General features: G+C 40.2%; 1 protein-coding gene across 15 annotated transcripts in view; it reads left to right on the top strand.

Moving 5' to 3' along the window:
- The first annotated feature begins 998 nt into the window (after positions 1-998).
- The window catches only part of Rcbtb2 (RCC1 and BTB domain containing protein 2), a 45,818-nt gene continuing 32,480 nt past the window's right edge, over positions 999-14,336 (top strand). The window contains exons 1-4 of one of the 15 annotated variants that reach the window (XM_017795915.2): positions 999-1,019; positions 9,924-10,022; positions 12,787-12,882; positions 13,345-13,409. In XM_017795915.2, the coding sequence (XP_017651404.1) occupies positions 13,368-13,409 (42 nt within the window). In that variant the 5' untranslated portion in view covers positions 999-1,019; positions 9,924-10,022; positions 12,787-12,882; positions 13,345-13,367. Of the gene's footprint in view, positions 1,020-1,163; positions 1,318-1,891; positions 2,005-2,078; positions 2,343-7,722; positions 7,744-9,923; positions 10,023-12,786; positions 12,883-13,228; positions 13,250-13,344; positions 13,498-14,336 lie in introns of those variants that run through there. The other 14 variants (XM_029559245.1, XM_008824359.3, XM_017795914.2 and 11 more) reach the window with 14 other exon arrangements.

The following is a 14,336-nucleotide window of genomic DNA, read 5'->3' on the forward strand; positions in this document are numbered from 1 at the left end:
GATCTTGTCACACTCTCTGGAAATTCTTTGTAGGTTGCTGTAACACATCTTGCAGTTACATTGCTAAGACTTATTATTCCACCCACTTTACCAACTCATTTGGAAAGAAACCACATGGTCAAGTGAAAAGAGATCCGGCTTGGAATCAGAGATGATGTAGGTAAGTTATCTATCTCCACTGTCTCACCTGTAGGAGAGGACTGAGATAATGTACACTGAGAGTTCAGGCCAAGAAAATACTCAAAAATTTGAATTCTTTAAAAATTTTAACTGAAAACCACATACACACTCACACACACACACACACACACACAGACACACACACAGAGAGAGAGAGAGAGAGAGAGAGAGAGAGAGAGAGAGAGAGGTTTTTGTGATATATGTATATAACGTGAGAGAGTGAAAAAAAACATGGGGGGGGGGGGGTGGGAGATATTATATGTCTATAGCATGAGATGGTAAAATCAAGTATGGGGGTGGTGTTCAGGCAGAAGACTCAGTTTTGAACCTAATCTGAGCTAATAGGGAGACCTTGTATCAAAAACGAAAACCAAAACACTTAATATCTATTCTCTTCGCAATTTTTCGCAATTTCCAATATACATTGTTAATTACTATAGACACTACATTCTTCAATAGGTCTCTTTAACTTGCTCCTCCTGAATTTTGATTAATAGCTGTCCAATCTCCCCCTTTTCCACAGACCCAGGGCTTCTAATTAGACTTTTTTGCGGGATAAAATAGATAACATAAAGTAGATCTGGAAGTTTTTGTCCTATGCCTGCTTATTTCGTTGAACATAACGTTCTTCAGGTTCATTCATCCTTATCGTCCCAAGTGACACAATTCCCTTCTTTTTAAAGCGGATTGATCTTTGAGTCCGCGAATAAACACAATGATGGCTGTCTTCTAGACAGAGTTGGTAAAACTGGACATGCACATGCAGAATGAAATTAGACCCTTGGTTCAGCAAACAGAAAAATCAGTGTCTTCAAGAGAAAACCTAGAACTTGAGAGCCGTAAGTTCCCCCAATGCTGGCCCCGACAGAAGGTAGATATCTGCACAGGGTCCTGGGGAGGCCGCCCGCCGGACTGGCGGCGGCGAGGGGCGGGGGTCGGGGTCGGAGGAGGGGCGAGTGCGCAGCCCCCTCCTCTGCCTCCGGCTCTCCCTCCCCTCCCTCCCCGCCGCTCGACCCCAGCGCGGCCCGCTGAGTGCTGCCGCCTCAGGGGGAGGCGCCAAGCTCCGCAGCTCGGGCCCCCGGCAGAGCAGTACGGGCTACCCAGGAGGCAGAGCGGACGCGCTCTGCCCGCGCGGAGGTAAGCGGGTGCGCCGAGCCGCGGGAGGCCGGTGGGCGGCGGCGGACGCCCCGGGGGCGCTATCGATTCCTCTCGGGGGCCGCGCCTCCCCCGACCGCCTACCGCGCCCTGCGAGCGCCACGAAGGTCCTGGCCAGAGAGCCACACCGAGCATCGGGCCTAGGCGTCGCCGCGCATGTGCGCCAGCCGCTGCGGGGCCTGGGCACGCTGCTTCGCGGCGCCATCCTACCCAGGCCGCAGGCCCACGCCTGGCTGCGCACGCGCGAGCCCGAAAGAGCGGCTGGTGTGGGTAGTTCTGCGTTCCCGGCCGCTCCCCGACCCTGGGGTTATGGAGCCCTGCGCATGCGCAAAAGCCTGGGCTGGGGTCCCTTTAGGCCTAGCCCCAAAGTAATGACCTCTCACGGGTTTCCGCTTCCAGCTGGCGGGGACCGGTGCCGGGTCTCCTGCCTCAGTGTCTCCATCCATTTCTACCCTACACAGCCAGTGCTGCCGATGTTGCTTGCATTTGGACCGCCTCCACCCGTGTCTCCCGAGTCCTCAGACTTTCCCTTTAACCCCCAGTCCCGGAAGCGCCTCGCTGATTCCATGGAAATTGTGTTTTAGACCTTTGGTACCGAAGTGGAGGGACAGCGCAGGGATCTGCCTTTGTTATCCAAAGCTGTTGTTCCTGTGGTTTTGAAGCCGGAAGGTATTGCTCTGCTTAGCCCGGAAGTGGAAGGTTTTAGAGGTTGAAAACTTTCCGAATAGTCCGCCTTGTTAAGAGATAGAACTTCCTGCCCGAGTTGGAAATAGGTTGCTTTTTTTCTTTTGTTCTGTACGAGGCGAAGGTTTAACCCAGGACAGTAACAAAGGATATGTGGCAGACGTGCTTTTAGCACATTACCGGAGTTTTTACAATCAGAGTCCGGACTCTGATAGCCCTAACAAACTAGGCTGGGCCTCAGTAGGCCAATTGAAGACACAAGTAATAGTGAAAACAGAGATTTATTCAATATGGGCACCTTGGGAAGAGGAACAAAGGAAGAGGTACAGTGACCCTCTCACCCTCTGTTAGACGTCCAGATTTGAGGTTTAGGTTTAAATAGAAGGCAAGACGTGTGCATAGCTAAGCAGGCCTGGTGAAGTTATGGACTTGTACATGATTGGCCCGTCCTTTTCTCAGCTCTTGTCCCAGTTCCCTTGAGGTCCATTGCCTGATAGCTAAACGTGGGGGCATTTGTGTCTTTCTTTAGAATGCCTTTCCTCCTGTCTGGATGGTTACTTGATGACTTAATCTTTGTCAGAGCTGAACAAAAGTGGTTGACTTCACAAAACAGTGCTGTAGAACTTTGCTCTTTCCTCTAGATTTGAAAGGGATTTGAAAAGGATAATTGTTTAACGGTCACTGAGCCCTCTAGTTTTGCACCTTCTTGGTAGTAAGTCCTTGCTTAGTTTTACACCTTACTGGGTAGTGGCATGTGGGTTAGTCAGTTTGAAGAGGTCAGGGGCTACCGTGAAGAGTTCTAACAATGACATTTCTTGTGTGCCTTGCAGTCTATGTGCTGGGATGGGCATTTGGAGGCTGGAATAGAATAAACAGTTGGAGACTGAGTACACAAATGAAAAGAACATCTGCATTTTCTATTCTAGGTGCTATGTACATATCACTAGGTGCAAGTAGGGCAACTAGAAGTACATGTATCCTGAACACTCCACTCCCACCATGCAGGCTTTGCTGTTTTAGGGCATTCCAACTGCACCTTCATTCCAGGGCCAGTGTATTTCCTGTTACCTCCATGATCCACAATCACTGTGGCACCAGACTTTACATCTTGAAACAGCTGTATCATTTTAGAGCTGTGCCATCTAAAATAGCCATTGCTCTGGTTCTTGAGCCTCTTCTACTGTGGGCCTTTTAGCACTGATATCTTATATTAGACACTGGTATCATTCCCTGTGTTGTGCCCATAATCAGCACCTAGAAGGCATTTGTTAATTGTGTGAGCTAGATTGGACTCACTCTCACTGTAGAGAGACTTTTGCATAGAACTTGGATTTATATGACATTTATTTTATATCAGGTGCTGTCCTAGGTGTTTTGGATTTATCAAAGAATGAAAAGCTGAAGAGACCCACCGAGTCATGGACCCTAACACCTTCTCACTGGAATGGTGGTGCATGCCTTTAATTCCAGCACTCAAGACGCAGAGGGCAGGTGGATCTCTGAGATCAAGGCCAGCCTGGTCTACATAGTGAATTCCATGTCAGCTGGGGCTACAGGGAGAGCCTTTAAAAAAAAAAAATCCCTTCTCTCTTGAGGTTACATTTTGTGAAAAATGATAAGCAATCAAAATTCAGCAATTTTGCCAGAAAGTGATAAAAGCTATAAAAAATGAAAAAGAGAGCAGAGAAGGGATTGAGAGTGCAAAGGTGGGGTGGCAGTTTTAAACAACCTGGACTGTGGGAAGGATACATTAAAGATGGTATTCATGGGGGAATTAAAAGTCCTTTTAGGAGAAAATATTCATTTCCATACTCTGTTTTTCCTAGGGCTGTGGCGCTGGCACTGTGATGGATGTTACCATCCTTTATAATGTGTAGATAAGACAGAGTTCAGATTATTAGGATTTTATAGGTTAACTCATCACAGCAAATTAAGAGACCATATTCTCTCTCATGGGAAAGACTAAACAGATAACCACTACAGATGTGCTGAGAAAATTATATAGTTGACTTATATTTGATAGGTAAAAAGTAGCCCTATGACAAATAGAGTTGATCAGGAGAAAGCACTGGGACACAGATAAAACTCCATCGGAATAGAGTTTATTAGCAAAGAACACATGGGACAGATTCCCTTCCAGGCAGGGAAATTCCGTCTGCCCTGGGTCATGAGCTGGGGTCTTTTAAAGGGGGAGGCTTCTGCTTCCTACAGAAGGCAGGAAGATTTTTTTTTTTTTTAAAGTTGGGTGGGTGGTGGGGGGCGGAGTGGGAGAACCAGACTGTTAAAACCTTTAGAGATCAAACGGGAAGTCTGCTGTGTTGGCCAAACAGTGGAGAAAAGTCTGCTTCTCTTGACTTCAGAGACCAGGGTGCTTATCAGTTCAGTTCCCTTTTCTCAGGAGCTTGGGAAGTCCTTGAGACCCTGTTGGTGAGGGGGTGGGGCTATCTGAACCCTAACAATATTCTCATATAATTGTATGCCCATAAGATACTCCTGTTTTCAAAGTTTATTTGGCATTGTTACAGATAGAATTGTTCAGGAAAGGGAGACCAGGAACAGAATTGTCAGGTTGCACAGTGATGTTAAGGCCTCCTGTTTAAGGCTGAAAACAGGTAGGCCCCATGTGGGAATAAATGTCTACTTGAGACAAGTAAAGGATGTTCATATTGTCCACGGTTGGGAGGCTAGGTGTGATCCTTTTAACTTTCCTGATCTGGAAGGAGCATATGCCTCATTCGTATCCTGACCCCATCCTAACAACATGAAGTTCTTCAGGAAATTGAAACCATTTTTTTTTTCAACATTATTCTGACACTGGTATGTGTTCTTTGATACCATCAGTTTTGTTAATCTAACTTGAGCTAATATGTATTATGTGTCACCACCCCCCATGGACAATTTTGAATTAGTAAGTATCAGTGGACAATAGCTACTCTTAAAATTTTTTGTATTATGCCAAATGTATACTGAACAAAAGGAATCCCATGAGGAAATGAGCCTACCATGTTCAAGGAATCATGCTCTGGGGCCAAGATTGACTTAACAGTTAAGGATACTATTTAATATATGTGTTAGGATCTACTAGGAACTAAATTTCAAATGGACTTAAAAATGACTCTCAAGTAGTGGCTCATGTAATAACTAAACCTGTATTTGTAGTTTATGTTGATAATTTTTCTATTTGAAGGTACTATTTTTTACCGTCAGTGCTGAGGAGCTCAGTAATGTCTTCAGACTAATTACAGAATTTCTTTGGACCAGTTTGCTTCACTCAACACTTTTGGTAAAATTTTGGAACCTTTTTACAAAGAAATAACTGAAATAGCAACTGTGTTCTACAACATTGGTGTACTGCTTTTCATAAATATGGCAGAATTCCTTCCTTCTAGAGTGTTCCCCAGTTCTCATTGTACTTTTAGTTTTATTAATCTGCTTATATAAAATCACTTCTTTTAATTAGCATCTGTTTAGGTGTCTTATTACTACTTGTTTTTCATTACCAACATCTCATTCAAGAGGATTATTTTATATTATAGCCAACACTGTTCTTTTCTGCAAGTGACAGTTGAGGTCATGTTTTATTTATATATTTGTATTATGTATAACTTAAGAATGACACTAATGAAAGACCCTAATGACTCAGCAGAGCACGTACTTGGGACCATCATTACCCCCATTGACTTGCACTGTAGCTCATTAACACACTGATAAGTGTAAGCTCTGCTGGGGCCCGCAAGACCAGTTTTGTTTAACCTTCCATTTCTTTGATTAGGCAAACGTCATCATTAACTAGCTCAGATGGGAGAATTTATTAATAACATTGAGTTATATATTGCGAGGAAACTTTGTTTATACATTATGTTCCTCAAACATGACTTTAGAATTGACCTCATGAAATTGAATTTCAAAGTAACGCTTGGATTTCCCTGCAATTCCCCTTTTCCTCCCTTTTCTTCTGGGATCATGTCTGATAAATATCAGCATTCAGAAGGTCTTAAGGCCCATGTGCAGGTTGGTAGTGTGGGCACAAGCACCTAAGAGCTGGATATGCTATTTCTACATTAGTGTGTTTGTTCTTTTTACATGTTTGCTTTCCACTCAGTGCCTACTACAGGCAATAAATCAGTATTTGTCAAATGAATTAGGCAAATGAATGTGTCCTATAATCAGCTTACCTCATTTGTAGGTCAGTTATTTCCAAGTAGTATGACACATTGTGTTACAGACACACTGATTAATGCTGAATGTTTCACCAACAGTATAGTATGTACAGACTGCTTATTTTTTTTTTGTGCTTTGTACTGGGACATGAGTTATTCTGTTCTCTGTCAGGATTAGAAATTGATATATTTGTCATAAGGACTGTCTTTTTTGTCTGCTAGTATTCAGTTGTGTAGAGAAAACTCAGAATACAATGTATTCAAATAGGAATTATCTTTCTGTTAATAACTTAGATACTATTAGATAATATCCAAATAGGATAATTTAGAAATAAATTATTGAACTACATTGGTGTGGGAAAACAGCTGGAATAAGGAATACCATGTAACAGATGACCTTAGTTGATATTTATTTGCCTTTAATACTTACTCTTGGGAAACTTTGAGACACTGGTCTTGAGTGCCCAGTTTGGGGCTTCCAAAGGCAGAGATCAGAGGCAGGCGCTCCTGCTGCAGGCCCTTGTCTTCTCATTTTCTGTTTGTGTTACAATTGAAGGATCAAGTACGGTTGAGAGTCTACAAAAAACACCGTTTTTTATTACTTTTAAACAAAATGAGGAAAACTGTGTTGATATACATTATGAGGGTTGCAATCCATTAAATGAGGCCATTTCTGCATGTTTTTAAAACCTTAGCAAGTGGTATATCTTATGTATTATTTCGTGACATGGTGATTATTCTATATTGTTCAGTCTAGAAAGTTTTAATTGCTGTATGTTTATTCTGCAGTTTGTCGATTCTGTTGATAGATTATGTTGACCAATTCTGTTTACTAGTTATTAGGATTTTTGTTTATTTTTGCTCTTGCAAACAACTTTGTATATGCCCTAGGGTTCACCAAGGTCAGTTTTTCTTTCTTTTTTTTTTTTTTTCTTCATTACTTTTAAAGATGGTATTAAGGATTGAACCCAGGGCTTTGGCATGCCAGGCAAGCACTCTACCACGGAGCTACACTCCCAGCCTCTAGCTCAGTTTCTTAAGCTATGGAGCTTATTAGTGATCTTGAAGTCATTTAACAGCATTTTCTTTTATATTAAAATAGAATGAGTTGAAATAGGATAGAGGACAGAGAAGCAGAGCATTGTATAGACAGTGATAAATATCCATTAACATCTCATGTAAGAGGGATAAGAGTTATTTTATGAAATTTTTGTTTCAATTATATACTAGCTTTGTGTTGCTGTAACAAAATGTCTGTGTTGAACACTTTGAAAGGAGAAAACCTTTATTTTGGCTCACAGTTTCAGAGGTTTTGGTCCATGGTTGCTTGTCCCTACTGCTTTTGGCCTGTGGGGAGGCAGAGCATCCTAGTACAAGCACATGGTGGAGCGGAGCTGTTCACTTCATAGCAGCCTTGAAACAAAGAGAGAGGGGAAGGGCCAAGGATAAAGTATACCCTTCCTCAGCATGCCCCCCCTATAGCCTACATCTTCCATCCAGGCACTACCTCCTGAAGTTTCCATCATAAGCTACAAGTCCAGCAGTGGATTCATTTATTGAAGAGGTTAGAGCCCTCACAATCCATCACCTCCCAAGCCCCACCTCTGAATTCTTCTGCTCTAGGAACCAAAATTTTAACATATTAGTTTTTGGAACATGTTTGAGATCAAACCATAACAAGCTGCTTATATGTATCAAAAAAGATTAAAGATGCTATGGTGATCAAAATATTGTAGAGCTGTCCTTCAAAGTGACTGAATTAATTTATATTCCTTAAAGCAGTGTACAGCTGTGTCTTTTGCTGTCTTCCCTAGCATCAGGGGATTGTCTCTGTTTAATTCTTGTAGTTCTAGTAGATAAGATTGATCTCATTGTGGTTGTATCACTGTGATAAATTCTGTGGTGAACTTGAGTGTATGTTTGTTTCTTCCATGAATAGCTTATATGTTTGTCCTTTTAGATACTAGTCCTTTTGACAGCTGTCAGTTATATATGTTGCAAGTATGTTCTCCTATGATGTATCATATCTACCCATCCCCGTTTTTTGGGGGGGAGGGGTCGAGATAGGGTCTTCCTGTAGTACCAGCTGGACTGGAATTGGATATGTAGACTAGGCTGGCTTCGATCTCATAAAGATCCTCTTCAGCCTCTGCCTCCCAAGTATTAGAATTAAAGGTGTGTGCCACTAAACCCAGCATCTATATGTTACCCTTTTGCACAGATTTACTAGTCTTTGTGGTTTATGTTTTCATGGCTTAAGAATTCCTTTGCTGAGTAAGGAGGCATAAACCTATAATTGTAGCACACAGGAGACTGATGCAGGAGGATTGCGAGTTCAAAGCCACCTGGGGCTACATATTGAATTAGTTCTTGGCCAGTCTGGGTTATACAAAGGGACTTTGTCTCAAAAATGAATAAACAAAAAGAAATGTCTTCCTGTCCCCCACATGGTGATAAGAGTTAGACAATTTGGGAGTCTTTTAGATAGACCCACTGAAGGGGTACTCCAGTTGCCTCACCCTGCGTCCCTGTTTAGCATGGAAGAAGCCAGAGCGGTCTGCGTCCCAATTCCCTATTGATAATTTGGGTAACCTCTTCAGAGGATGGTGTGATAAGAATAGGAGGTAGGAAATGGCTAGGCAGTTAGGGTTTTAAAAAGACTCCAAAGAAAAGTAGCCAGTTTCTTGGCTAAAAGTCAAAATGTTCTTGAGTCTCTTAGCAACATATTCTGTTCCAAAGGCCAAAAATGTCAAAAGTATTTGGGAGATCTAATCTAATCCCTAAAAGATTTTAGGGTTACCTCTTCAGAGGGGGGAACATTAGAGTAGCAAAAAGCCCCATTAAAAAAAAGGAAAGAAAGAAAGAGTACACAAAGTTGTCAGAAAAAAGTGATGGGGAGATATGGGAGGTTAGAGGGGAGGGAGTGGGCGTGGATTTGATCAAAACATTATATGCTTGTATGAAATTCTCAATAAATACAGGTTTAAAAAAGTTTGAAAGCTTTGGTTTTTACATTCCATATGATTTCTCTTTTCATTTCTTTGTTAAAGTAGCACAGATTAAACTTTCTTTGGTGGCCAGGACTGGTGGTGTACATCTAATCCCAACACTTGGGAAGCAAAGGCAGGCAAATCTTGAGTTTGAGGCTATCCTGGTTGGTCTATGTGGCAAGTTCCAGATCAACTATGGCTACATAGTAGAAAACCTTTCTCAAAAACAAAACTAAACAAGACCCAAAAAACTAAAACCCTTCTTTGTGGTTTCACATGTGTTTCAGTGTTCACATTGTTAAAGCCCTGTCTTGAAATTTATAGAATGTTATCTCTGAAAGTTATATTTGAAAATTTTAATATTTTTATATTTGAGCACCCCATTACTGATTTTTTATTCATAAGAGAGCCAATAACAATTAAAAAATATTTTTTTCCTTGGGGCTGGAGAGATGGTTCAACAGTTAAGAGCACTGACTGCTCTTGCAGAGGACTTAGGTTCAGTTCCCATCACCCACATGACAACTAATACCCATCTATAACTATAGTTCCGGCAACACCTCCTTCTAACCTTTGCAGGCATTGCATGATTTGGGTGCATGTACATATATTCAGGCAATACACTCATATACATAAAATAAAAATAAATAAAATATTAAAATTTCCTAGGTAATAATGAATTATTAAATTTGTAAAATAGTATATTCTCTTTATAGACTTTCTCTAATAGTATTTTTTTATGTATTTATTTCAGTCACACTAACTTTTTCCTAGAAGACAACTTCACAAGGCTCCAAAAGGAACACGATTAAAGATGACTGAATCTGGGGCTACAGAACTTTAAAGCAGTAAGGTACAAATGCTTTTGGAGGGGCTTTTCCTAGGTATTCAGTATAAAAGTATTTGGAATGTACACAGAAACCTTACATCATCCCTACTTGTACAAGCATGAGTGTCAACCTTTGACATTGTGAGATGATGTCATCATCTCCAGAGCTCACACTGGAGAACCACTCGAGTTACAGAAATTGCCAAAACAAACAAACAGACAAAGAAAAAAACCATAATGTTTAACTAAGTTTACAACTTTGGTTGGGTCATATTCGTGGCTGTCACTGGCCTCATGCTATGTGACTGGTGGGTAACAGATTGGCCATGCCTGCTGAGAGAGTCTAAGAGCAATAGCTATAGAAGCCCTCTGGGTTTAATTCTAACTCTGATCTGATTGGTTATTGTTGGTCAAGTTATTGAAATGCTCATAAATTGGAGGGAGTGATTACATCTTACACCTCTATTTGTGTAGATATTGTAAAAATTAAATGAGATACTGACCTACACTTCACATGTCACTGTTTACGCGTTATTGTTACTGTTGTAGTTTAGAATGCTGGTTCATCACATCATAGATGTTCTCTCTCTCTCTCTCTCTCTCTCTCTCTCTCTCTCTCCCTCTCCCCCTCTCCCTCTCCCTCTCTCTAATATATATATTAGAGATGCTTTAAATCTCTATATTTTTTAAAAAAGCAAATATATATTGATGCAGTATTATGATATTGATCATAATGTAGTAAGAATCATGCAGATAACAGAATAAGACAACTAAGTAAACAACTGTAAGTAAACTCTTAACACTATCCTCAAATAGTAAAAATTGAGGAAATGAGTTTTCACTGTTATGTTTATGTGACATTGTTAATGAAAACGAGTCGACCATTTTCTATAAAACTAGAAAATGTGCTTATATCATTTTATATTAGTAATTAGACTTAAATTTTTTTTTAAATTTTGAATATGAACAGTGAACATGAAATTGTTACTGTTATAGGTAATCCAAATTGAGTCTTATAAATGCCATTCTTTGAATGTGTTAATTTCCATGTGCTACACATGTAATTAAGTTTTAACCTGGCTATTTTGGTATGCAGAATGGTCTATTTTCTTACCATTTCTAAAGAGTTTATTATATTCGTATGTGATCAAAGACACTGAGAAAGTAATTTCTTTTTCTACTTAAAACTTGGGATTCCTAGTCCCTGAACATTTAAAGTTTCCCTTCCCTTAGGAACCAGAGGCTAAGGATGGTGAGCCCAGTTACCTTTGTACTTTGTTTCCTTTTTCTTCTCTCCATTACTCCCCCAACCCCTGCACGCCTTTGAATTCTTTTCCTCTACTCCCGTCCTTCTATTTTCTTCCTCTATTCTTCTCCCTCTTTCCTGCTTTCTTTTTTTCTATTTTTGTGATACTGGCATTGAAGCTAGGGCCTCACACATACTGGGCAGGTGTTCTACTATTTGAGCCACGCCCGCCAAGCCCAATCTCTCTTTTTAAATTTCTCATTCTAGTAAAGTTTGAGTTAGATATGGAAAAAGTCTTTCCAGCTAGAATGAGGCAAAGTGTGAGGGAGAAGAGGTGGTAGCTTAGTGGTGGAATGCTTGACCTGCATGTACAAGGCCCTGGGGTTGATTCCAGCACTAGGGAGGGAAAAAAATCAGAAAAGGACTCAGCAGACAGGCTGGTGCCAAATACAAAATACCATGTTCTCTACTCTGTCACATGTCCTTGTGGTTATAGTAATGAAAAAATCATGGTCTCCTTTCTGAAAGAGTTTGCAAATTAATAGAGACAATAAATCATCTGGGAATAACTCACCTGAGGCAGAATGTGTGAAAAAGGCCATTAATGATGTTGAAAACAAAAGACTCGAGGAATTGTAGAGAAGAAAGGGCCCCACCCATTTGGCTAATCCAGAACCACCATCCTTGGCATGATCATCTGTGATTTAGAGAAAATTGGGATTTCAGCAGATCCGCTTAAGTGGTATAATGTGTCATATTGATTATATATATGACAAAATTATCTTCCCATATTGTCAACCAGATCAAGTCTTCAAAATTTACAAGTGAAAAAATTCAAGTGATTTTATTTTATTTTTTTGTTAGGCCAGTGGTTTGCCATTGAGCTTTATCCCCAGCAACCAAGTATCCTGTTTCAAAGAAGTATATGTTTTCTCTTTCCAAACATTAGAAATAATGATTTGCTGTTTGTTGCCATCATTCTAAATTAAGGATTTTCTGAAAACATCGTTCCTTATATTGTGAGAAACCTACTTACAATTGAAAAAACATCTTGAAGGACATATCAAACATTGCTAAAGGGACATGATAACACTTGACCCCATTTTGACTGTTTTTAATCTATGTTTTTGAAGTTCTAGCACTATTGTAGCAAGCACCAGATAATTTGTTCTGATGTTAGTACTTGAAATCTAGATCGTGTTTAGATAGGATCCAGCCTAAAAAATTAGACAGCAATGAATGTGGCTAAATAAAGTTTGAGTCAACTGATTTTATATTTATTTTAAGCCATGGGATAGTTCTTTTTAACAGTTGAACTATACACAGTGCAGACATTCTGCTGTCAATTTGATGTGATGAGGAGTTATTAAGGAAAGGACATTCATGTTCTTGCTGCATACTTACTTGATGGCTATTGTTTCAGACTTCTTTGTTGTTGTTAAAGTCCAGGATAACAAAGTCATTCATTCATTCATTGGTTCATTCACTCATTCATTCATTCATCTTTTTCATTCATTTCTCCTTTTTTTTTTTTTTTTCCAGTTTAGCAAATCATACATTCTTCAGGAGCTGAGAATTGATAAGTTTGGTCTTCACGGTGATTTGGAACTTTCCAGTCCCAGAGAAAAGTTACCCAAGGTCTAGAATTTATTTTTCCTTACCAATAGAAAGTCATTTGTGAGATGAAAATTTCTACTTATTTCCTTGTAGACAGAAGGCACGCACTGCTGCCAGGAGTACTTTTCCAAACCTCAGCCAGATGAGCCTTAGAGTTCCTGAACAGTGTCAACAACCTGCAGAGTTTATAGCTGTTAACTTCCATGCTTTTCAAAAGCTTAATTCCTTTATCACCCCTTCACCATATTTGAACTTATTTTCCCTGTTTTTTAGAAGTAACTTTATACATGTTTGTTTGATGCAAGATCTTACTTTGTTGTCCAAGCTTCTCTCTTCTGGGCTCAAGCAGTCTGCTTGCTTTAGACTCCCAAGTGCTGGGGGAATTCAGGTATATGTCACCACACCTGGCTTAGAAGTAAAGTAATTTTCTGTATAGTTTCATCTGACATGGGCTTCTGATTTTACCACATACTTTTTCCTCAGGGACTGCAGAGAACTGAGTCCATATGGAAGAAGAACTTCCTCTTTTCTATGGAGAAAGTGGCAAGGTTAGAAAAAAGCATGTCCTTGCAGCATGCATATTCTGTTGCATGAAACACACTTTGTCAAGTACCTTTGTTCACCTGATGGGAAGAGGTGAGATAATATAATAAATCTCCCTAGAGAGGCTCACAGTATCTTATCTGAGATGCCAATGAATAAATATTTGGGGGATATAGGAATGCTGAAGGGGCCAGCACGGAGCGGATATCACTTGAGGTGTTGAGAAAGGGCTCCCTGAGAAGGAACATAGGCCTATGCTCACAGGCGATACCATGTAAAATGCTCTGAATAAAGTTTGTTTCTCTCAAATATTGAAAATATTAAAACATATAAAGGATATGCTTTCCGTCATCATACTCTTTAATTTATTCTTGTCCATCACATCTGAATGTTATAGTCAACTAGCTTAAGTCCACCCAGTATCCAATTGATGCTAAGTTTTGCATCTTTCAGCATGCCTGTTGATTGCTATCTTAGGTTGTTACACTGAAATTACAGAATATCTGCTCATCCTCATAAAACAGTTAATATTAACTGTTACTTTCTTTAAGGTATAAATGATTATATAAAATCATCACAGTATACAGAACAGCAAAACTTCTGAAATTCAACCACAGTTTTACCACATGCTGACATAAAGTGTGTAAGCCCTTGTAGGAATTTATAAAAGTAGCTTAGAAACTAATGATAGAGCTTGAGAGACTTAGAAAAGGTTAATAGAGGACTGGAGAGATGGCTCAAGGGTTAAGAGTGTTGGCTGCTTTTTCAGAGGATCTGAATTCAGTTCCCAGAACCCTCATTGTACTGCTTACAGCCACCTATAACTCCAGCCTCAGGGGACCTGTAGCCTTCTTCTGGCCTCTGCAAACATGCATTTGCTCATACATGTGTACATACTTATGCAGACACATACACAGTTTTTTTAAAGTGTT

Source organism: Nannospalax galili, unplaced genomic scaffold, assembly GCF_000622305.1.
Source record: "Nannospalax galili isolate Female #2095 unplaced genomic scaffold, S.galili_v1.0 scaffold388, whole genome shotgun sequence".
NCBI classification, from domain to species: domain Eukaryota; kingdom Metazoa; phylum Chordata; class Mammalia; order Rodentia; family Spalacidae; genus Nannospalax; species Nannospalax galili.